Source organism: Pelodiscus sinensis, chromosome 19 (assembly GCF_049634645.1).
Source record: "Pelodiscus sinensis isolate JC-2024 chromosome 19, ASM4963464v1, whole genome shotgun sequence".
NCBI classification, from domain to species: Eukaryota; Metazoa; Chordata; order Testudines; family Trionychidae; genus Pelodiscus; species Pelodiscus sinensis.
Window position 1 is genome coordinate 3,575,915 of NC_134729.1, and position 22,405 is coordinate 3,598,319.

Below are 22,405 nucleotides of genomic sequence, written 5' to 3' on the forward strand. Positions count from 1 at the left end.
TTCAGCGGGTCACACTGAAAGGTGAACTGTCAGGTTGGAGGGAGGTTACTAGCGGAGGTCCTCAGGGATCAGTTTTGGGACCAATGTTATTTAATCTTTTTATTACTGACCTCGGCACCAATAATGGGAGTGTGCTAATAAAGTTTGCGTAGGACACAAAGTTGGGAGGTATTGCCAATTCAGTAAAGGAGTGGGATATCATACAGGAAGGTCTGGATGATCTTGTAAATTGGAGTGATAGCAATAGGATGAAATTTAATAGTGAGAAGTGTAAGGTTATGCACTTAGGGATTAATAACAAGAATTTTAGTTATAAGATGGGGACACATCAGTTGGAAGTGACGGAAGAGGAGAAGGACCTCCGAATCCTGGTTGATCACAGGATGACTATGAGCCGCCAATGTGACATGGCCATGAAAAAGGCTAATATGCTCTTGGGATGCATTAGGCGAGGTATTTCCAGTAGGGATAAGGAGGTGTTAGTGCCGTTATACAAGGCATTGGTGAGACCCCATTTGGGATACTGTGTGCAGTTCTGGTCTCCCATGTTTAAGAAGGATGAATTCAAACTGGAACAGGTACAAAGAAGGGCCACTAGGATGATCCGAGGAATGGAAAACCTGTCTTATGAAAGGAGACTCAAGGAGCTTGGCTTGTTTGCCTTAGCCAAAAGAAGGCTGAGGGGAGATATGATTGCACTCTTTAAGGTCCTGCTTGAAGGACGGGGAAGGGGCATTACCTGGGAGTGCAGCCTACTGGTTAGAGCGCTGCCCGGGGCATTGGGAAGGCTGCATTTTATTCCGGACTTGGGTGCTGGGCTGCTGCATGGCTTTGGGCCAGTCATCCCTTTCTCTGCCCGCCTCCCTCCCATGCTTCAGTTTCCCCACCGCTCTGCATTGTTAAAGCGCAGCAAATGCTGCAATCTGGAGAAGGAACCAAGGAGCCAAGGGAGAGTGAGGAGTAAAAGGGAAATGTCTTTATTCGCTCTATTCCAGGGGTGCCCCCCCGGGGGTTTCACTCAAGGACCAAACTGCCCGGTGCTCGGAGCTGTACGAACACGCAGCAAAGAGACACACCCGGCCCCGAGGAGCTGCCACTCTACAGCAACAGACGTCAGGTGCAGTCAGGCAGTCGGGGCAGCCCCAGGAAAGCTGCTATTTGCACCTGGGCTTTTCCCAATTCCCCGGATTCTTCCTCTCCTGGGCTGCCCCCTTCCCTGCCCCCTCTTCATTCTCCTCCACGCACTTATATGGCCTGGGCGGGACGGGGCCTGCCCCAGGTCAACACCCAATCCGCCAAGCTGGTGGGCATGTAGGAGAGGGGGATGAAGAAAAACTGGGCGTCCCAGCCCCCGGAGTAGCGGGTGCGGGGGTGGCGGGCCGTCAGCGCGTGCTCCATGCAGTCGGTGACCAGGTAGAGGTTGGTGCTGCATATTGTCACGAGGAAAACTCTGAGGAGCTTGAGGTCTGTAAGCAGAGAACGGGCACAGGTGAGTCCCAGGGCCCCAGGCAGGGAGACTGACCTGGGCACTGCAGCTGGCTACTGCACTTGGGGTACTTCTGTGGCCCCAGTAGCAGATTCCTATTTGGCAGGACTCAGCCAGTTGTGCGAGGGGAAGGGGACTAAGATTCTAGGTGTACGGCTGCGAAGAAATGCGCCAACGGGCACCCAAGGATCAACCTGGCACAGAGCTGCCTTCAGGAGTCTGCAGGCAGCCTGCATCCATAGCTCTGCCCCCAGACAGATCATTCCGTTAACTCTGAAACATAATGATGACTCGTTGGGACCTGAATTTCCCATCCATATCAGGCCTGCATAATAACATAAGGATGGCCGTACTGGTTCAGACCAAAGGTCCATCTAGCCCAGTAGCCTGTCTGCCGACAGTGGCCAGCACCACATTCCACAGAGGGGGTGGACCAAAGATAATTATCAAGGGGTTTGTCTCGTGCCATCTGTCTCCACCCTCTGACAAACAGAGTCCAAGGACACCATTCCTACCCTCTGGCTAATAGCCTTTTATGGACCTAACCTCCATGAATTTATTTAGCTTCTCTTTAAACTCTGTTATAGTTCTAGCCTTCACAGCCTCCTCTGGCAAGGAGTTCCACAGGTTGACTATGCACTGCATGAAGAACTTTCGCTTATTAGTTTTTAACCTTCTACCCATTAATTTCACTTGGTGTCCTCTAGTCCTGATATTATGGGAACTAATGAAGAACTTTTCTTTATTCACCCTCTCCACACCACTCATGATTTTATATCCCTCTATCATATCCCCCCTCAGTCTCTTTTCTAAACTGAAAAGTCCCAGTCGCTTTAGCCTCTCCTCATATGGGACCCGTTCCAAACCCCTGATCATTTTAGTTGCCCTTTTCTGAACCCTTTCCAAGGCCAAAATATCTTTTTTGAGGTGCGGAGACCACATCTGTACACATTACTCAAGATGTGGGCATACCGTAGTTTTATACAGGGGCAGTAAGATATTCTGGGTCTTATTTTCTATCCCTTTCCTAATCATTCTATTTGCCTTTTTGACCGCCGCAGCACACCGTGTGGACGTTTTCAGAGAACTAGCCACGATAACTCCAAGATCCCTTTCCTGATTTGTCGTAGCCAAATTAGCCCCCATCATGTCGTATGTATAGTTGGGGTTATTTTTTCCAGCATGCATTACTTTGCAGTTATCCACATTAAACTTATCCCCTCATAGTGGGAAATCCCCTAGTGGAAGGGACTGACTTGCTAGGGAGCGGCTAATGTTTTCAGAGGTCCGGACACCTCCCCGCCTTAGTGTTCTTGGCGCCTGCCAATCAGAGCATCGCCGTTAGCTACTAACAGCGCAGGGTCTACCGTACACAACCGCACAGCGTGTGTCCGTCCTCCAGGGGGCAGCCTCTCCCCCCAACACTCCATGAACACTGAATTCATTCCAGCCACTGAGCACCCTTGGCAGAAATTCGTCTACGTGCAAAGGCCAACCCCCCAGCCCAGCCGCGCCGGGTGCCCCTCGGAGGAGATGGTGAGATTCCTTATGGGCTGGCTGCTTCTGCCCCGGTCCCTGCCCCATCCTCTCACAGCCATCGAAGTAGCGTTGCCCGTAGCTCTCCTTGATCTCAGGAGGGAGGCGGCGCCAGATCGGCTCCAGGGACTCCAGGTTGCGCTGGACGTCCGTCATGGACGTGCGGAAATAGCCCGGCTCCACCATCGCGATCTTCACGCCGAAGGGCTGCAGTTCGCGCCTGGAACGGGACGAGCCCGTCACCACCAGCCAGGCTACACCGCGGGATTCCAGGAGCCCCCTCGGGCCGGCCTCCGATTTTTGGGGTCCCCCCAACTCCACGCTTGGAAACAAGGCCCAACCCTTCTTGAGTGGGGCCCCTTCCAATCAAAGCACCCGACAGGGACAGGTGGACTAGAGAGGATGACAGGGGACGCATAGGCACTGGAACTAGAGGGCTGAGGGCGGGGTGGCAGCTCCCCAGGGCTTCCAGCCTAGCACTTGGGGTCCTGACGGCCTCTCCATGTTCTCAGCTGCTGCCCTGCGTGCTGGAGTCCAAGTTAGGGGGCGGCGGAGAACACAGCCCCCAGGATAACAGCTCCTGCCCCATGTGCTCTGGGGATGGGACTGGACAGGGGCAAAGATGCAGAACCCCCCCCCCCTTTGAAAAGTGTCCCCACGCCCCTGCCTCAAAGGACCCGCTCCCCAGGTCTCTGGGAATCAGGCTCCTTAAAGGGGTTTCAGGACAGGCCCTCAAAGGCAGAGGTCCCCCGAATCACTATGGAAATGCCTACCCCTCCCCCCCGGCCGAGGTGGGGCCGGCTCGCGCAGGTACCTGAGGCTGTCGGAGAACGCCTCCACGCCGTACTTAGAAATGCAGTAGCCCCCTCCGTTGAAGGCCAGGCGGCCCAGGATACTGGCCATGTTGATGACCCGGCCCCTGGCTCGCTTCACCAGGGGCAGGAGGCTGAGGGTCACCTCGATGAGGCCGAGCAGGTTCACGTTCAGCACCGAGACGAAGTCGTCCTTGGTCAGCCACTCGTTGGGGGCCACGGGATCGCCGATGCCTGCATTGTTCACCAAACCCCACAGCCCTGGGAATACGAGACAACGAAGGAGCATGTGGGGGGGGCTCCCCTTTGGATCTGAAATCCCCTCACAGCACCAATGTTCATCCACGCCTGGCAATTAAACCCACCCCCATCCCGGCCTCGCTCCCCCACGTGGGGCATCTGCCAAAGGGCCATTTCTCTGTGCGTGGCCTGGGACCATCTGCCTCATGCTGGGCTTATCCGGAATCATGGCTTCCCTGCCTGTGTCACTGGGCCCTGCCCCTCTGCTGTAAACCACTAGACCCCTACGCCTCTCCCAGGACAGGACTAGAACCCAGGAGTCCTGGCTCCCAGCATCATCTACTCTAAACAGCACACCCCCTTCCCCACCGGTTACAGAAACGGGAATAGGATCCAGCTGTGCTGGCTCCGAGCTCCAACTCGCTGACCACTACACCTCACTCCCTTCCCCCAGGATGGGAAAGGAAACCTGGAGTTCCGGCTCCTAGCTCCTACTGCTCTCACTACAAGACCCCACTCCCTCTCCCCACAATTGGAATAGAAGCCAGGAGCCCTTGCTCCCAGCGCCTGCTGCTCTCACCACTAGACCCCACTCTCTCCCCCCAGGATGGGAATAGAAGCCTGGAATTCTCGCTGTCCATCTTTCGCTCTTCTTCTGCTTCTGGCATTAGCACCGCCCCAGCCTGTGAGAACTCAGAGCTGTCCTTGGGAAAGGCAGGGAGAAAACAATGGGGCGGATGGAGGATTTAGAGGCCCCACCTTTGTCCCCCACTTGCACCTTCACCCAGGCAGCCACCGCGGCGATGCTGTCGCTGCGGGTGACGTCCAGGATCACCGTCTGCAGCCGCTCCGAGGTCGCCTGCCTCAGCTGCTCCGCACCCTGCGGGGTGAGACAAGCCGCCAGCACCCGTAGCCCCCGTGCGTCCAGCTGCCTGGCCAGCAGGTTCCCGAAGCCAGAGTCGCAGCCGGTGATCAGGACGTGTTTCTCCAACAGCCCCTCGACAGTCTGCCGCTCCCGGTACCATCGGCGCAGGAAGTACAGCCCCAGCAGGGCAGCCAGGTACAGCCACATGCTCCCACACTGCAAACGAAACAGCCAACCCAGCAGATGAGGCAAGGCTTGACTGGAACGCAGCCAGCTCTGGGGTGGGTCAGCACAGCTGTTTAACAGAGTATTGTAACACAGGAGGGCTTAGAAGCATGCACGCAACAGCCAAATGATTCATGAGCACCACGGCCCAACGTATTTAATTGCAACTAGAAAAATACAGGATTGGGGGGCAAAAGAGCCGGATTTTCCAGCGCTCTCGGCTCCCCCCGGCCTTTTCTGAACACGGGCCGTATTTCCAATTGTGCTGAGCACACTGGGCTACTGGGGTCTGGATTCCCCAAGAGCCCTGGTGCCAGGATCTCTGCTAACTTCATTCCCTGGGATCCGGCTCCCTCCTGCTGCACGTCACCACTAATACCAGCATGAAACCAGAGTGGGGCTGGTTTACAGCCGCTGGGCATGCAGGTAGACGACAGAAGAAGCCAGCCAGGGGAGAACCCACCCTTTTCTACTGATCCTCGACAACACTAATACCAGCCTGCAAAAAACCAGGACACACTGCATTTGAAATCTGCCTGGGCCAGTAGCTCCCAAGCCATCTCTGCCTCCTACCCTGTATCAATGCACCACTGAGGACACCAGCCACTCTGCTCCCGTCAAGCCACTGCTCTGCCGTCAGCCAGGAACCTGCAAGCAAGATCTCCAGGGGCCTGCCAGCTCCCGCCAGGTCCGCCTGCTCTCCAGAGAGCTCTGGGCTTCAGACTGGATGGACACAGTGCAGCTACCCTGGGAAAGGACTCACCACGCCCCCGGAGCAGAACTTGGCTTAGTCTGCGCACTGAATGGGGGCGGTGAATGTGGAAAGGGAAGAAAGGCCCCCAGGAGGCAAGGTTCTCTCTGGGGTTAAACCAAAGGGGGGTGTTGGTTTGTGCTGACCCCAGACTTACTGAGAAAAAGAACAGAGGAGTAGCCGAGTTACTCTGTAACAGGTAAAACTTAACCACGAATGGTCTAGTAGCACCTTGAAGACGAACCAAACCTGTCGACGGCAGCGTGAGCTTTCGTGGGCACAACCCACTTCTTCAGACGACTGGAGTGTAGAAGTCCGGATCCAAGAACACACAATCCCAGCAGTGCTCAGGTGCTTGGTGTTCACGCAGGGTCACATGGGTTAGCCAAGCCTCGTCCGTGCACAGGGAGCCCCGCATGGGCGGGCAGACTGGCTGGAAGGGCTGTGTCTAGAGACAGACCCAAGGGAACTGCCTTGGGAGGTGGCGGAATCGCCTCCGCTGGAGTTTTGGAAGCGCAAGTTAGACAAGCACCTGCCACGGGTGGTCTGGACGGTGCTTGGTGCTGCCAGGAGGGCCGGGGACTGGACTGGATGGTCTCTCGAGGTTCCTCCCTGGTCTACAATCCTCTGATTATTCCGCTTCACTGTCGCCTGGAGACCAAGCCTGAGATCGAGTTGTGTGTGCCAGGTGCTGCACAGAGTTATGCCCCCAGCCAAGATGGGCATTCCACCGACACCCCCAGACTGAGACAGGGGCCTCATGGGTCTGCCCCGCTCTCCCGATGGAATGCACCCCTGTGGTCACACCCAATAGCCGTCTGCTACTTGGCTTTGTGCAAGGGCCGCCCTTGGGAGGGATCCTTGGATAACTCCTCACGTGCTGGCTGGAATGAGTCCGGGACAGCACCATGGCCACCCTCTGACTCAGAAGAGGAAGTGCCCTCTAAGACCCCTTGGTGGGCGGATCCAGCCTCCCTTAGCCCCGCCCACCAGAAGCCAGTGGGTGGGACTAGCTAGCAGTATAAGAGCTGGAAGCTCAGTCAGAGCCGGGCAGCCGACCAGGGCAGACGCTTGGCTCCAGCTCCCACCTCGCAGGGCTCGGCCGCACTGCCCCCAGCCAGAGGACTGGGTTGCACCGCCAGGACCCTGCTGACTTCCCCATCCCTAGCTCCCGAGGTCCTGGCCACCGCTGGAGGCCGGGCCAAACCTGCCAGGACCCTTGCCAGGCCCAGATGTCTAGTCCAGCACACCTGGACCCCTGCCAGAGCCCAAACGGATGGATACTCTGCCAGTGCCTCCATCACCAGCAGACCCTCCGGAGCAATGCCAGAGCCTGGTAGGCCCCCAGGGGGAACTGGGAAGGGTCCCGGGAATAGCCGAGCCTGGGACGGCTGAGCAGATGGAGGTCGGGTGGGCAGCGTGTTGTGGCCTGGAACCCCGCTGACCCCTCGACGTAGTCGTCCTGCAACGGCCCGGATTCCCGCCGACTTAGTGGCTTCAAGGCCGCCACTCTCAGGGCCCTGGGCCGAGACGCAGTGATACGGGCGGGCCTGCGTCCCCCCTGCCACCTCTCCCCTAGGGGTGGCGGGTTCCCCCTCTAAGGGAATATCCCCTGGCTTGTCAGTTCTCCGGGAGCGAGGAGACCGGACCACTGCCACACCGCTCGTGGGAGACACGTCTCGCCCTAACCCAGGGCAGCGTCTTAACCCGGGAACTATTGACGGGTTGTGTGAACCCCTTGTCTGCCTGCCCATCCTGTCCCAGGGCTGGGCCCTATAAACTGTCCCTCGGCCACAGGCCAGGCCAAGGTCCGAACTTGTGGGCCCTGGAGGGAGTCGGCACGGCCTCTCGCGGACGGTGGAGCCCGCCTACTGGCCTGTCGGCCTGGCAGCAGCCAAATCGCCAGCCTGGCCCCGTCCAGAGTCCGCCTGCTGTAGGCGCCCGGGGGGTGAGCGTTGCTGCCCCCCGCCCTCCCTATGTTTCTGGACCCACACGGGCTCCTCCCTTCCCCCAATCCTCCGGCAGCTGCCCGCAGGTTCCCCTCACTCCTCTGCCCCTTCCCAGTACTCTGGCAAGGCTGGGACGTGCTTAGGCGCTGCCCCCTCGCCTGCCCTGAGGGGGGCACACTCGGCACACTGCCCTGCCGCCTTTCCTCCCCGTGGGGGCGGGGCCTCAGCAAAGGGGGCGGGGCTCTAGGTGGGGCTGAGGGCCTGCTTCCCCCAGCCCCAACTGCACCAGCCGCCCATGGATTTGGGCTTCTTTAGTCTACAGAAGAGAAGAGGGAGGGGGGATTTGATGCAGCCTTCAGCTATCTGAAGGCGGGTTCCAGAGAGGCATGGGCCGCTGTGTAGGTCACCCGAAATTCTGGGTCTTAATACCCCCTCTCCCTCTCCTTATCACTGCTCTGATGCTTCTTGTGGGCTCCCCCACAACTGGCTGTTGCAGGGGATCTAGTACAGGCCGTCCTCCTCACTATGAGTCCAAGATACGTTGCAAAACCTTGGACAAAACACCCGAAAGTGGGGAATTTCTTTCCTGCGGCTGCCTGACTTTTGCGCACACTGTGGTGTTTGGTTTTGCTTTTTGCGTGCGTGCGACTTAAGAGCGGGGAATGGGAGGACTTACAACGTGTCCGTTCCTTCACGCGTGAGTGACGTTACCGGGGCGACTCATAGCAAGGACGCCCTATAACTGAAAAACGAGAAAGCCTTCCAGGTTACCAGGTGAGCTAGCTCGACACTGCAACTGGGAAAGAGCCGTTCCAGTGGTCACGCAGCCATTCAACCGGCGTTTGCCCAGGGCAGGGTACACACTGTTTCTGTGTCTACTGACCAAAAGGGTCATGCCTTATAGTAATAATTTACTCAGGACACGTTAGTCTACAGCAGGACTACTCAACTTTGGAAGCCCCGGGGGCCACAATGATACTCACCTGACATGCGGAGGGCTGCAAGGTAGGTGTGGTTACATAGACATGCAAATATATATGCAAATGTGACATAGTGGGGGTGCTGTTACAGTCACTGCTGTAATGTATGTGTGTACCTCAGTTCCCCCCCCCTTTGCAGCTCTCTCGGCATGGGGGGGGGAAGAGAGAGGTAGGAGGTATATGGCAGGGGGACTGGGAGGTGTGGGGGATCAGAGTAGGTAGTAGGGGGTGGGAGGTGTGGCGGGATCAGGGCAGGTGGTATGTGGCGGGGGGTGGGAAGTGCAGGAGTCAAGGCCGCAGGTGCTGGGGGGACTATGCGCAAGGAAATGGGGGGATGCAGGAGTCTGGGAAGGGGTTGGGAGGGGAACTCGGGGCTGGAGGGCCGCCACTGGGCGACGCTGTCACTGCATCCCCGGGACGGGCTGGGGAGGCAGGAACCCTGCTGCCTGGGCACCCGAGCAACCAGCCCTGGAGCCTGGGTCTGCTGTGGCCACGCCTCCCAGGGTCCCAGCAGCACCCAGAGCCCCGCCCCCAGGCGGCCAGTCTCTTTCTGGGGCGGCTCACCTGCTACTTTCACCTTTCAACGAGGGGTTCCACCCCCCATCCCCCATCTTGCAGTGATTCTCCTCCCCCCCACCCCCGCACAGTGGTTCCATCCGACTGAGGGGTTCGGTGGCTCCCAGTGCCCAGCTCCGCACATTCTTCCCTGGGACGGGGTCTGTGCACCACGGCACGCGCAGGGCTCCCACCTCCTAGCGGCTCATGCTCCCGGGGACGCAGGTCCTGCTTGAGGGACGGGGAAGGAGCATTAGCGGGGAGTGCAGCCTACTGGTTAGAGCGCTGCCCTGGGCATTGGGAAGGCTGCATTTCATTCCGGACTTGGGTGCTGGGCTGCTGCATGGCTTTGGGCCAGTCATCCCTTTCTCTGCCCGCCTCCCTCCCATGCTTCAGTTTCCCCACCGCTCTGCATTGTTAAAGCGCAGCAAATACTGCAATCTGGGGAAGGAAACAAGGAGCCAAGAGAGAGTGAGGGAGTGAACGGGAAATGTCTTTATTCGCTCTATTCCAGGGGTGCCCCCTCGGGGGTTTCACTCAAGGACCAAACTGCCCGGTGCTCGGAGCTGTACGAACACACAGCAAAGAGACACACCCGGCCCCGAGGAGCTGCCACTCTACAGCAACAGACGTCAGGTGCAGACAGGCAGTCGGGGCAGCCCCAGGAAAGCTGTTGTTTGCACCTCGACCTTTCTCAATTCCCCAGCTTCTTCCCCTTCAGCCCCCGGGCTGCCCCCTTCCCTGCCCCCTCTTCATTCTCCTCCTTGCACTTATATGGCCTGGGCGGGACGGGGGCTGCCCCGGGTCAACACCCAGTCCGCCAAGTTGGTGGGCATGTAGGAGAGGGGGATGAAGAAAAACTGGGCGTCCCAGCCCCCGGAGTAGCGGGTGCGGGGGTGGCGGGCCGTCAGCGCGTGCTCCATGCAGTCGGTGACCAGATAGAGGTTGCTGCTGCACCTCGTCATGTAGTCCTCTCGGAAGAGCTTCTGGCCTGTAAGCAGAAAACAGGCACAGGTGAGTCCCAGAGCCCCAGGCAGGGCCACCAGCCTGGGCACTACAGCTGGCTACTGCACCTGGGGTACTTCTCTGACCCCGGTGGCAGATTCCTATTCGGCAGAACTCAGCCAATTGTGGGAGGGGAGGAGACTAAGATTCTAGGCGTACGGCTGCAAAGAAACGCTCCGACGGGGACCCAAGTGTCGACCCGGCACAGAGCTGCCTTCAGGAGTCTGCAGGCAGCCTGCATCCATAGCTCTAACTCCGTACAGAGCATTGGTTCGTTAACTCTGAAGCATAATGATGACTCCTTGGGACCTGAATTTCCAGTCCATATCAGGGTGTAACCCTGAGGAATCTCCTAGTGGAAGGGACTGACTCGCTGGGGAGCGGCTAACATTTTCAGAGGTCCTGACACCTGCCCGCCTTAGTGTTCTTGGCCCCAAAAGCCCCGCCAATCAGAGCGTCGCCGTTAGCTACCAACAGCGCAGGCTCTGCCCACACAACTACACAGCGTGTGCTCGTCCTACAGGGGGCAGCCTCCCCGCCCTAACACTTAGCAGGTGAGTTCATTCCAGCCACCCAGCGCCCTTTGCAGAAATTCGGCTGCATGCAAAGGCCAACCCCCCAGCCCAGCAGCGCCGGGCGCTCCTCGGAGGAGATGGCGAGATTTCTTATGGGCTGGCTGCTTCTACCCCGGTCTCTGCCCAGAGGTGCCCCCTTCTCTCACAGCTGTCGAAGTAGCTTTGCCCGTAGCTCTCCTTGGTCTCGGGAGGGAGGCGGCGCCAGATCTGCTCCTGGGACTCCAAGTTGCGCTGGAGGTCCGTCATGGACGTCTGGAAATAGCCGGGCTCCACCATCGCGATCTTCACGCCGAAGGGCTGCAGTTCGCGCCTGGAACGGGACGAGCCCGTCACCGCCAGCCAGGGGTGGCGGCGGGATTCCAGGAGCCCCCTTGGGCCGGCCTCCGATTTTGGGGGTCCCCCTAACTCTACTTTTGGGAAGATGGCCCAACACTTCTTGAGTGGGGCCCCTTCCAGTCAAAGCACCCGGTAGGGACAGATGGACTAGAGAGGATGACGGGAAGCATAGGAACAGGAACTAGAGGGCTGGAGGGGGGGGCCCGGCAGATCCCCAGGGCTTCCAGCTTAGCACTTGGGGTCCAGACGGCTTCTCCACGTTCTCAGCTGCTGCCCTGCGTGCTGGAGCCCAAGTTAGGGGGCAGCCGAGAACACAGCCCCCAGGATAACGGCTCCTGCCCCACGTGCTCTGGGGATGGGGCTGGACAGGGGCGAAGGGGCAGAACACCCCCCCTTTGAACAGTGTCCCCACGCCCCTGTCTCAAAGGACCCGCTCCCCAGGTTTCTGGGAATCAGGCCCTTTAAAGGGGTTTCAGGACAGGCCCTCAAAGGCAGAGGTCCCCGGAATCACTATGGAAACGCCTGCCCCCTGCTGGCCGAGGTGGGGCCGGCTCGCGTGGGTACCTGAGGCTGTCGGAGAACGCCTCCACGCCGTACTTGGAAGGGCAGTAGCCCCCTCCGTAGGAGGCCAGGCGGCCCATGACACTGGCCACGTTGACAACCCGGCCCCTGGCTCGCTTCACCAGGGGCAGGAGGCTGAGGGTCACCTCGATGAGGCCGAGCAGGTTCACGTTCAGCACCGTGAGGAAGTCGTCCTTGGTCAGCCACTCGTTGGGGGCCACGGGATCGCCGACGCCTGCATTGTTCACCAAGCCCCACAGCCCTGGGAATACGAGACAGTGAACGAGCATGTGGGGGGTCCCCTTTGGATCTGAAATCCCCTCACAGCACCAATGTTCATCCACGCCTGGCAATTAAACCCACCCCCATCCCGGCCTCGCTCCACCACATGGGGCAGCTGCCAATGGGTCATTTCTCTGTGTGTGGCCTGGGACCATCTGCCTTGTGCTGGGCTTATCCGGCATCGTGGCTTCCCTGCCTGTGTCACTGGGCCCTGCCTCTCTGCTGTAAACCACTAGACCCCTACGCCTCTCCCAGGACAGGAACAACCCAGGAGTCCTGCCTCCCAGCCTCCCCTGCTGTAACCAATACACCCCCCTTCTTATCCCTTCCAGAGACAGGATTAGGATCCAGAAGTCCTGGCTCCCAGCGCCTGCTGCTCTAACCACTAGACCCCACTCTCTCCCCCCAGGATGGGAATAGAAGCCTGGAATTCTTGCTGTCCATCTTTTTCTCTTCTTCTGCTTCTGGCATTAGCATCGCCCCAGCCTGTGCGAACTCAGAGCTGTCCTTGGGAAAGGCAGGGAGAAAACAATGGGGCAAATGGAGGATTTAGAGGCCCCACCTTTGTCCCCCACTTGCACCTTCACCCAGGCGGCCGCGGCGGCGATGCTGTCACTGCGGGTGACATCCAGGATCACCGTCTGCAGCCGCTCCGAGGTCGCCTGCCTCAGCTGTTCTGCTCCCTGCGGGGTGAGACAAGCTGCGAGCACCCGCAAGCCCCGTGCGTCCAGCTGCCTGGCCAGCTGGTTTCCGAAGCCAGAGTCACAGCCGGTGATCAGGACGTGTTTCTCTCGTAGGTTCTCCACAGTCTGCCGCTCCCGGTACCATCGGCGCAGGAAGTACAGCCCCAGTAGGGCAGCCAGGTACAGCCACATGCTCCCACACTGCAAACAAATCAATCAACCCAGCAGATGAGGCAATGCTTGACTGGAATGCAACCAGCTCTGGGGTGGGTCGGCACAGCTGTTTAACAGAGTATTGTAACACAGGAGTGCTTAGAAGCATGCACGCAACAGCCAAATGATTCATGAGCACCACGGCCCAACGTATTCAATTGCAACCAGAAAAATACAGGATTGAGGGACAAAAGAGTCGGATTTTCCAGCGCTCTTGGCTCCCCCCAGCCTGATCTGAACACGGGCCATATTTCCAATTGTGCTGAGCACACAGTAGCTCCCACTGGGTTGCTGGGGTCCAGATTCCCCCAAGAGTTCTGGCGCCAGGAGCGCTGCCAACTTCACCCCCTCGGAGCCAACTTGCTCCTGCTCTGCGTCACCACTGACACCAGCATGAAACCAGATCCAAACTGGGGCCAATTTACAGCCGCTGGGCATGGAGGTAGATGACCGGAGAAGAGGCCAGCCAGGGGAGAACCCACCCTTTTTTATTGACCCTCGCCAGCCTGCACAAAACCAGGACACACTGCATTCAAAATCTGCTCTGGCCAGCAGCTCTGAGCCAGTCCTGTCTCCTACCCTGTATCAATGCACCACCAAGGACACCAGCCACTCTGCTTCTGTCAAGCCACTGCTCTGCTGTCAGCCAGGAACCTACAAGCAAGATCTCCAAGGGCCAGCCAGGTTCGCCTGCTCTCCAGAGAGCTCTGGACTTCAGACTGGATGGACACAGTGCAGCTACCCTGGGGAAAGAACTCACCATGCCCCCTGGAGCAGAAATTGGCATAGTGCACTGAATGGGGGCGGTGAATATGGAAAAGGAAGAAAGGCCCCCAGGGAGCAAGGTTCGGTTTGTGCTGACCCCAGACTTACGGGGAAAAGGACAGAGGGGTAGCTGAGTTAATCTGTAACAGGTAAAACTTAACCACGAATAGTCTAGTGGCACCTTGAAGATGAACCAAACCTGTTGATGGCAGCGTGACCAGGAAAAGGCAGGTCTACGTGATTGGGGACTCCTTATTGAGAAGAATAGACAGGCCTGTGACCAGAGCTGATCCAGAGAACAGAAGGGTGTGCTGTCTGCCAGGTGCTAAGATACAGGACATTGAACAGAGTTTGAAGAGGATCCTAACGGGAGCAGGAAAGAATCCATTGATCATCCTTCATGTAGGAACAAATGATACGGCTAGATTCTCGCTGGAACGAATCAAAGGAGACTATGCCAGGCTGGGGAAGACGCTTAAGGAAATCGAGACTCAGGTGATCTTCGGTGGGATTCTGCCTGTTCCTAGAAAAGGGCAACTAAGGTGTGATAGGATTATGATGTTCAATAGATGGCTCAGGCAGTGGTGCTATAAGGAGGGCTGTGGGATGTATGGCCACTGGGAGGCATTCACGGAGAGAGGACTGTTCTCTCGGGATGGACTGCATCTAAGTAGGGAGGGAAATAGACTTCTAGGATGGAGGCTGGCACAACTGATTAAAAGAACTTTAAACTAGGAATTTGGGGGAGACGGTTGGGAGACGTCCAGGTAATCTCTACGCCGGATTTTAGCATTGAGAGGGAGGAAAACAGCAAGAAAGGGTATAGCCAGGGGTAGGAGAATGGACATAAGGAGGAAGGGTAGAGTGGATACTAGTCTAATAGGTCAAATTGAAGGTACAACGTTCATGCTAAATTGGGTTAAGAATGTGAGTGAGGCCAAACAGCAAAATTAAGATGTTTGTACACCAATGCGAGGAGCCTAGGTAACAACATGGAGGAACTAGAGCTACTGGTCCAGGAAGTGAAACCAGATATTATAGGAATAACAGAAACATGGTGGAATACTTACTAGGCATGACTGGAGTACAGGTATTGAAGGGTATGTGCTGTTCAGGAAAGACAGAAATAAAGGTAAAGGTGGTGGAGTCGCATTGTATATCAATGATGCGGTAGACTTTAACGCTGTGTCTAGACTGCATCACTTTTCCGTAAAAGGGATGCAAATTAGACACATCGCAATTGCAAATGAAGCGGGGATTTAAATCCCCCCGCTTCATTTGCATAAACATGGCTGCCACTTTTTTCCGGCTCGGAGCTTTGCCGGAAGAAAGCGCCAGTCTAGACGCGGATCTTTCGGAAAATAAAGCCTTTTCCTCTTAAAAAAAGGCATGAGATTATTTTAAGTTCAAGTTGCAGAAGCTGTCAGAAGCCTGTATCCCATGAAAGAGGGAAAAAATTATAGGCAGGTGTTTTAGACCAACCTGAATGAGCAAGCATTTCAGAGATGTGATTAAGAAAAAGCAGAAAGCATATAAGGAGTGGAAGATGGGAGGGACCAGCAAAGAAAGCTACCTTATTCAGGTTAGAGCATGTAGGGACAAAGTGAGACAGGCTAAAAGTCATGTAGAGTTGGACCTTACAAAAGGAATTAAAACCAATAGTAAAAGGTTTTATAGCCATATAAATAGGAAAAAAACAAAAAAAAGAAGTAGGACCGCTAATCACTAAGGATGGAGTGGAGGTTAAGGATAATCTAGGCATGGCCCAATATCTAAACAAATCGAGGCTAATGAAGAGCTTAGGGATAGTGGTAACATAACAAATGGGACTAAGGATATGGAGGTAGATATTACCATATCCGCGGTAAAAGTCAAACTCGAACAGCTTAATGGGAGTAAATCGGGGGGGCCAGATAATCTTCATCCAAGAATATTAAAGGAACTGGCACATGAAATTGCAAGTCCATTAGCAAAAATTTTTAATGAACCTCTAAACTCAGGGGTTGTACCATTTGACTGGAGAATTGCTAATATAGTTCCTATTTTTAAGAAAGGGAAAAAAAGCGACCCGGGTAACTACAGGCCTGTTAGTTTGACATCTGTAGTATGCAAGGTCTTGGAAAACATTTTCAAGGAGAAAGTAGTTAGGAACATTGAGGTTAATGGCAATTGGGACAAATTACAATATGGTTTTACAAAAGGTAGATCGTGCCAAACCAACCTCATCTCCTTCTTTGAGAAAGTAACAGATTTGTTAGATAAAGGAAATCTAGTGGATCTAATTGACCTCGATTTCAAGAAGGCATTTGATACAGTACCTCATGGGGAATTATTGGTTAAATTGGAAAAGATGGGGATCAATATGAAAATTGAGAAGTGGATAAGCAACTGGTTAAAGGGGAGACTTCAGCGGGTCACACTGAAAGGTGAACTGTCAGGTTGGAGGGAGGTTACTAGCGGAGGTCCTCAGGGATCAGTTTTGGGACCAATGTTATTTAATCTTTTTATTACTGACCTCGGCACCAATAATGGGAGTGTGCTAATAAAGTTTGCGTAGGACACAAAGTTGGGAGGTATTGCCAATTCAGTAAAGGATCGGGATATCATACAGGAAGGTCTGGATGATCTTGTAAATTGGAGTGATAGCAATAGGATGAAATTTAATAATGAGAAGTGTAAGGTTATGCACTTAGGGATTAATAACAAGAATTTTAGTTATAAACTGGGGACACATCAGTTGGAAGTGACGGAAGAGGAGAAGGACCTCCGAATCCTGGTTGATCACAGGATGACTATGAGCCGCCAATGTGACATGGCTGTGAAAAAGGCTAATACGGTCTTGGGATGCATTAGGCGAGGTATTTCCAGTAGAGATAAGGAGGTGTTAGTGCCGTTATACAAGGCATTGGTAAGACCTCATTTGGGATACTGTGTGCAGTTCTGGTCTCCCATGTTTAAGAAGGATGAATTCAAACTGGAACAGGTACAAAGAAGGGCCACTAGGATGATCCAAGGAATAGAAAACCTGTCTTATGAAAGGAGACTCAAGGAGCTTGGCTTGTTTGCCTTAACCAAAAGAAGGCTGAGGGGAGACATGATTGCACTCTTTAAATATATTAGAGGGATAAATACCAGGGAGGAAAAGGAATTATTTAAGCTCAATATCAATGTGGACACAAGAACAAATGGATACAAACTGGCTATCAGGAAGTTTAGACTCAAAATTAGATGACGGTTTCTAACCATTCGAGGAGTGAAGTTCTGGAACAGCCTTCCAAGGGAAGTACCGTAGTGGGGGCAAAAGATCTATCTGGCTTCAAGATTAAGCTAGATGGGTTTATGAAGGGGGTGGTTTGATGAGATAATATGATCTTGGCAACTAAGTGGCATTTCACTATCGGTGATAAATAGGCCAATGGTGGGATGATAGGAGTTACTATTAGAGACCTTTTTCCTGGGTGTCTGGCTGGTGAGTCTTGCCCTCATGCTCAAGGTTCAGCTGATCGCCATATTTGGGGTTGGGAAGGAATTTTCCTCCAGGGTAGATTGGCAGAGGCCCTGGAGGTTTTTCGCCTTCCTCTGTAGCATGGGGCACGGATCACTTGCTGGAGGATTCTCTTCATCTTGTGGTCTTCAAACCATCATTTGAGGACTACAATATCTGAGATATAGGTGAGCGGATTATTCCAGGAGAGGGTGGGTGAGATTCTGTGGCCTGCACTGTGCAGAGGGTCAGACTAGATGATCATAATGGTCCTTTCTGACCTTAAAGTCTATGACTGTGTCTAGACTGGCAAGTTTTTCCGCAAAATCAAATGATTTTGCGGAAAAACTTGCCAGCTGTCTACACTGGCCGCTTGAATTTCCGGAAAAGCACTGACAATCTCATGTAAAATCATCAGTGCTTTTCCGGAAATACTAAGCTGCTCCCATTCGGGCAAAAGTCTTTTTCCTAAAGACTTTTGTGCAAAAGGGCCAGTGTAGAGAGCATAGTACTGTTTTCTGCAAAAAAGCCCCGATCGCGAAAATGGCGATCGGGGCTTCTTTGCGGAAAACCACGTCTAGATTGGCCACGGACGCTTTTCCGCAAAAAGTACTTTTGCGGAAAAGCGTCCTGCCAATCTAGACGCGCTTTTCCGAAAATGCTTTTAACGGAAAACTTTTCTGTTAAAAGCATTTCCGGAAAATCATGCCAGTGTAGACGTAGCCTATGAGTCTATGAGCTTTTGTGAGCGCAACCCACTTCTTCAGACGACTGGAGTATAGACGTCCGGATCCAAGTACACACAATCCCAGCAGTAAGACCACCGCTGGAGTTTTTAAGGCGCAAGTGAGAAAAGCACCTGCCACGGGTGGTCTGGATGGTGCTTGGTGCTCTGCATTGTTAAAGCGCAGCAAATGCTGAAATCTGGAGAAGGAGCCAAGAGAGAGTGAGGGAGTGAACGGGAAATGTCTTTATTCGCTCTATTCCAGGGGTGCCCCCCCGGGGGTTTCACTCAAGGACCAAACTGCCCGGTGCTCGGAGCTGTACGAACACACAGCAAAGAGACACACCCGGCCCCGAGGAGCTGCCACTCTACAGCAACAGACGTCAGGTGCAGACAGGCAGTCGGGGCAGCCCCAGGAAAGCTGCTGTTTGCACCTCGACCTTTCTCAATTCCCCGGCTTCTTCCCCTTCAGCCCCCGGGCTGCCCCCTTCCCTGCCCCCTCTTCATTCTCCTCCTCGCACTTATATGGCCTGGGCGGGACGGGGCCTGCCCCGGGTCAACACCCAATCCGCCAAGCTGGTGGGCACGTAGGAGAGGGGGATGAAGAAAAACTGGGCGTCCCAGCCCCCGGAGTAGCGGGTGCGGGGGTGGCGGGCCGTCAGCGCGTGCTCCATGCAGTCGGTGACCAGGTAGAGGTTGGTGCTGCATCTCGTCACGAGGGCCTCTCTGAGGACCTTGTGGTCTGTAAGCAGAGAACGGGCACAGGTCAGTCCCAGAGCCCCCAGGCAGGGCCGCCAGCCTGGGCACTGCAGCTGGATACTGCACCTGGGGTACTTCTCTGGCCCCGGTGGCAGATTCCTATTCAGCAGGACTCAGCCAGTTGTGTGAGGGGAAGGGGACTAAGATTGTAGGTGTACGGCTGCGAAGAAATGCTCCGACAGGGACCCAAGGCTCAACCTGGCACAGAGCTGCCTTCAGGAGTCTGCAGGGAGCCTGCATCCATAGCTCTGCCTCCAGACAAATCATTGGCCTGTTAACTCTGAAACATAATGATGACTCATTGGAACCTAAATTTCCAGTCCATATCATGGTATAACAGTGAGCAATCTCCTAGTTGAAAGGACTGACTCGCTGGGGAGGGGCTAACATTTTCAGAGGTACTGACACCTTCCCGCCTTAGTGTTCTTGGCCCCAAAAGCCCTGCCTGCAGAGCGTCGCCGTTAGCTACTAACAGCACAGGGTCTGCCGCACACAACCGCACAGCGTGTGGGCTGGCTTTTGGGCTGGATACTTCTGCCCCAGGCCCTACGCTGAGGTGCCCCGTTCTCTCACAGCTGTCGAAGTAGCTTTGCCCGTAGCTCTCCTTGGTCTCGGGAGGGAGGTGGCGCCAGATCTGCTCCACGGACTCCAGGATGCGCTGGACATCCATCATGGACGTTCGGAAATGCCCCGGCTCCACCACCGCGATCTTCACGCCGAAGGGCTGCAGTTCGCGCCTGGAACGGAACGAGCCCGTCACCACCAGCCAGGGCTGGCCGTGGGATTCCTAGAGCCCCTTAGGGCCCGCCTCTGATTTTGGGGTATTCTCAACTCCACTTTTGGGAACAAGGCCCAACACTTCTTGAGTGGGGCCCCTTCCAGTCAAAGCACCCGGAAGGGACAGGTGGACCAGGGAACTGGGGGGATGATATCGGAACTAGAGAGGTGGGGGTCCCGCAGCACCGCAGGGCTCCCAGCCTAGTGCTTGGAGTCCTGGCATCCTTGTCACGTTCCTGACTTCTGTCCTGCGTGCTGGAGTCCAGATTAGCGGGCAGCCGAGAGCCCAGCACTGGGATAACAACTCCTAGCCTCACATGCTGGGGCTTTGCTAGGGATGGGTCTGGACAGGGGCAAAGGGACAGATCACCCCCCCTTTGAACAGTGTCCCCACGCCCCTGCCTCAAAGGACCCGCTCCCCAGGTCTCTGGGAATCGGGCTCATTAAAGGGGTTTCAGGACAGGCCCCCAAAGGCAGAGGTCCCCGGAATCACTATGGAAACGCCTGCCCCCTGCTGGCCGAGGTGGGGCCGGCTCGCGTGGGTACCTGAGGCTGTCGGAGAACGCCTCCACGCCGTACTTGGAAGGGCAGTAGCCCCCTCCGTTGAAGGCCAGGCGGCCCAGGATACTGGCCATGTTGATGACCCGGCCCCTGGCTCGCTTCACCAGGGGCAGGAGGCTGAGGGTCACCTCGATGAGGCCGAGCAGGTTCACGTTCAGCACCGTGAGGAAATCGTCCTTGGTCAGCCACGTGTTGGGGGCCATGGGTAGGAGGAGCCCTGCATTGTTCACCAAGCCCCACAGCCCTGGGAGCACGGGACAACGAAGGAGCACATGGGGGAGGGTCCCTTTGGATCTGAAATCCCCTCACAGCACCAATGTTCATCCACACCTGGCAAGTAAACCCACCCCCATCCCGGCCTCGCTCCCCCACGTGGGGCAGATGCCAAAGGGCCATTTCTCTGTGTGTGGCCCGGGACCATCTGCCTTGTGCTGGGCTTATCCGGCATCGTGGCTTCCCTGCCTGTGTCACTGGGTCCTGCCCCTCTGCTGTAAACCACTAGACCCTTTACGCCTCTCCCAGGGCAGGACTAGAACTCAGGAGTCCTGGCTCCCAGCCCCCAATACACCCCCTTCTCATTCCTTTCAGTGACACAAATAGGAGCTAGGAGTGCTGGCTCCCAGCATCTGCCGCTCTAACCACTAGACCCCACTCCCTTCCCCCACGCTGGGAATAGAAACCAGGAATTCTTCCTCTCCACCTTTCACTCTTCTGCTTCTGGCATTAGCACAGCCGAACTCAGAGCTGTCTCTGGGAAAGGCAGAGAGAAAACAATGGGGCAGATGGAGGATTTAAAGACCCCACCTTTGTCCCCCACTTGCGCCTTTGCCCAGGCGGCCGCGGCGGCGATGCTGTCGCTGCGGGTGACGTCCAGGATCACCGTCTGCAGCCGCTCCGAGGTCGCCTGCCTCAGCTGCTCTGCTCCCTGCGGGGTGAGACAAGCCGCCAGCACCCGCAGCCCCCGTGCGTCCAGCTGCCTGGCCAGCAGGTTCCCGAAGCCAGAGTCGCAGCCGGTGATCAGGACGTGTTTCTCCGACAGCCCCTCGACAGTCTGCCGCTCCCGGTACCATCGGCGCAGGAAGTACAGCCCCAGTAGGGCAGCCAGGTACAGCCACATGCTCCCACACTGCAAACGAATCAACCAACCCAGCAGATGGGACAAGGCTTGACTGGAACACAGCCCACTCTGGGGTGAGTCGGCACAGCTGTTTAACAGCGTAGTGTAACACAAGAGTGCTTAGAAGCATGCACGCAACAGCCAAATCATTCATGAGCACCACGGCCCAATGTATTCAATTGCAACCAGAAAAATACAGGATTGGGGGGCAAAAGAGCCGGATTTTCCAGGGTCTCGGCTCCCCCCGGCCTGATCTGAACACGGGCCATATTTCCAATTGTGCTGCGCACACAGTAGTTCCCGCTGGGGTCCAGATTCCACCAAGAGCCCTGGCGTCAGGAGCTCTGCTAACTTCATTCCCTGGGATCCGGCTCCCTCCTGCTGTGCGTCACCACTGACACCAGCATGAAACCAGATTCAAACTGGGGCCGGTTTACAGCCGCTGGGCATGCAGGTAGACGACAGAAGAAGCCAGCCAGGGGAGAACCCACCCTTTTCTACTGATCCTCGGCAGCACTAATACCAGCCTGCAAAAAACCAGGACACACTGCATTTGAAATCTGCCTGGGCCAGCAGCTCCGAGCCAGCCCTGTCTCCTACCCTGTATCAATGCACCACCGAGGACACCAGCCACTCTCCTCCCGTCAAGCCACTGCTCTGCCGTCAGCCAGGAACCTGAAAGCAAGATCTCCAGGGGCCTGCCAGCTCCCGCCAGGTCCGCCTGCTCTCCAGAGAGCTCTGGGCTTCAGACTGGATGGACACAGTGCAGCTACCCTGGGGAAAGGACTCACCACGCCCCCGGAGCAGAACTTGGCTTAGTCTGCGCACTGAATGGGGGCGGTGAATGTGGAAAGGGAAGAAAGGCCCCCAGGAGGCAAGGTTCTCTCTGGGGTTAAACCAAAGGGGGGTGTTGGTTTGTGCTGACCCCAGACTTACTGAGAAAAAGAACAGAGGAGTAGCCGAGTTACTCTGTAACAGGTAAAACTTAACCACGAATGGTCTAGCAGCACCTTGAAGACGAACCAAACCTGTCGACGGCAGCGTGAGCTTTCATGGGCACAACCCACTTCTTCAGACGACTGGAGTGTAGAAGTCCGGATCCAAGAACACACAATCCCAGCAGTGCTCAGGTGCTTGGTGTTCACGCAGGGTCACATGGGTTAG

At 55.8% G+C, this 22,405-nt stretch overlaps 3 protein-coding genes across 7 annotated transcripts; all 3 read right to left on the reverse strand.

Moving 5' to 3' along the window:
• Positions 1-961: 961 nt before the first annotated feature.
• On the reverse strand, positions 962-21,950 carry LOC102444241 (17-beta-hydroxysteroid dehydrogenase type 6-like). Of its 3 annotated transcripts, none has more exons than XM_075901846.1 (5): positions 21,842-21,950; positions 4,834-5,155; positions 3,837-4,095; positions 3,079-3,242; positions 962-1,466 (listed from the first exon to the last, which is right to left on the reverse strand). In XM_075901846.1, exons 2-5 carry the CDS (start codon positions 5,144-5,146, stop codon positions 1,246-1,248), a joined length of 957 nt encoding a protein of 318 aa, XP_075757961.1. In that variant the 5' UTR covers positions 5,147-5,155; positions 21,842-21,950; the 3' UTR covers positions 962-1,245. The 3 variants fall into 3 exon arrangements, with proteins under 3 accessions (XP_075757961.1, XP_075757960.1, XP_075757959.1); XM_075901845.1 differs by lacking the exon at positions 21,842-21,950 and adding an exon at positions 13,634-13,772 and having other exon boundaries at positions 4,834-5,234; XM_075901844.1 differs by lacking the exon at positions 21,842-21,950 and adding an exon at positions 5,738-6,797.
• Positions 9,875-13,841, reverse strand: LOC142818928 (17-beta-hydroxysteroid dehydrogenase type 6-like). Of its 3 annotated transcripts, none has more exons than XM_075901836.1 (5): positions 13,713-13,841; positions 12,721-13,042; positions 11,880-12,138; positions 11,126-11,289; positions 9,875-10,390 (listed from the first exon to the last, which is right to left on the reverse strand). In XM_075901836.1, exons 1-5 carry the CDS (start codon positions 13,839-13,841, stop codon positions 10,170-10,172), a joined length of 1,095 nt encoding a protein of 364 aa, XP_075757951.1. In that variant the 3' UTR covers positions 9,875-10,169. The 3 variants fall into 3 exon arrangements, with proteins under 3 accessions (XP_075757951.1, XP_075757952.1, XP_075757953.1); XM_075901837.1 differs by having other exon boundaries at positions 13,634-13,772; XM_075901838.1 differs by having other exon boundaries at positions 12,721-13,121; positions 13,634-13,755.
• On the reverse strand, positions 18,251-21,982 carry LOC102444001 (17-beta-hydroxysteroid dehydrogenase type 6-like). Its single transcript, XM_075901847.1, has 5 exons — positions 21,842-21,982; positions 20,929-21,250; positions 20,110-20,368; positions 19,360-19,523; positions 18,251-18,769 (listed from the first exon to the last, which is right to left on the reverse strand). Exons 2-5 carry the CDS (start codon positions 21,239-21,241, stop codon positions 18,549-18,551), a joined length of 957 nt encoding a protein of 318 aa, XP_075757962.1. The 5' UTR covers positions 21,242-21,250; positions 21,842-21,982; the 3' UTR covers positions 18,251-18,548.
• Between the last annotated feature and the right edge of the window lie 423 nt (positions 21,983-22,405).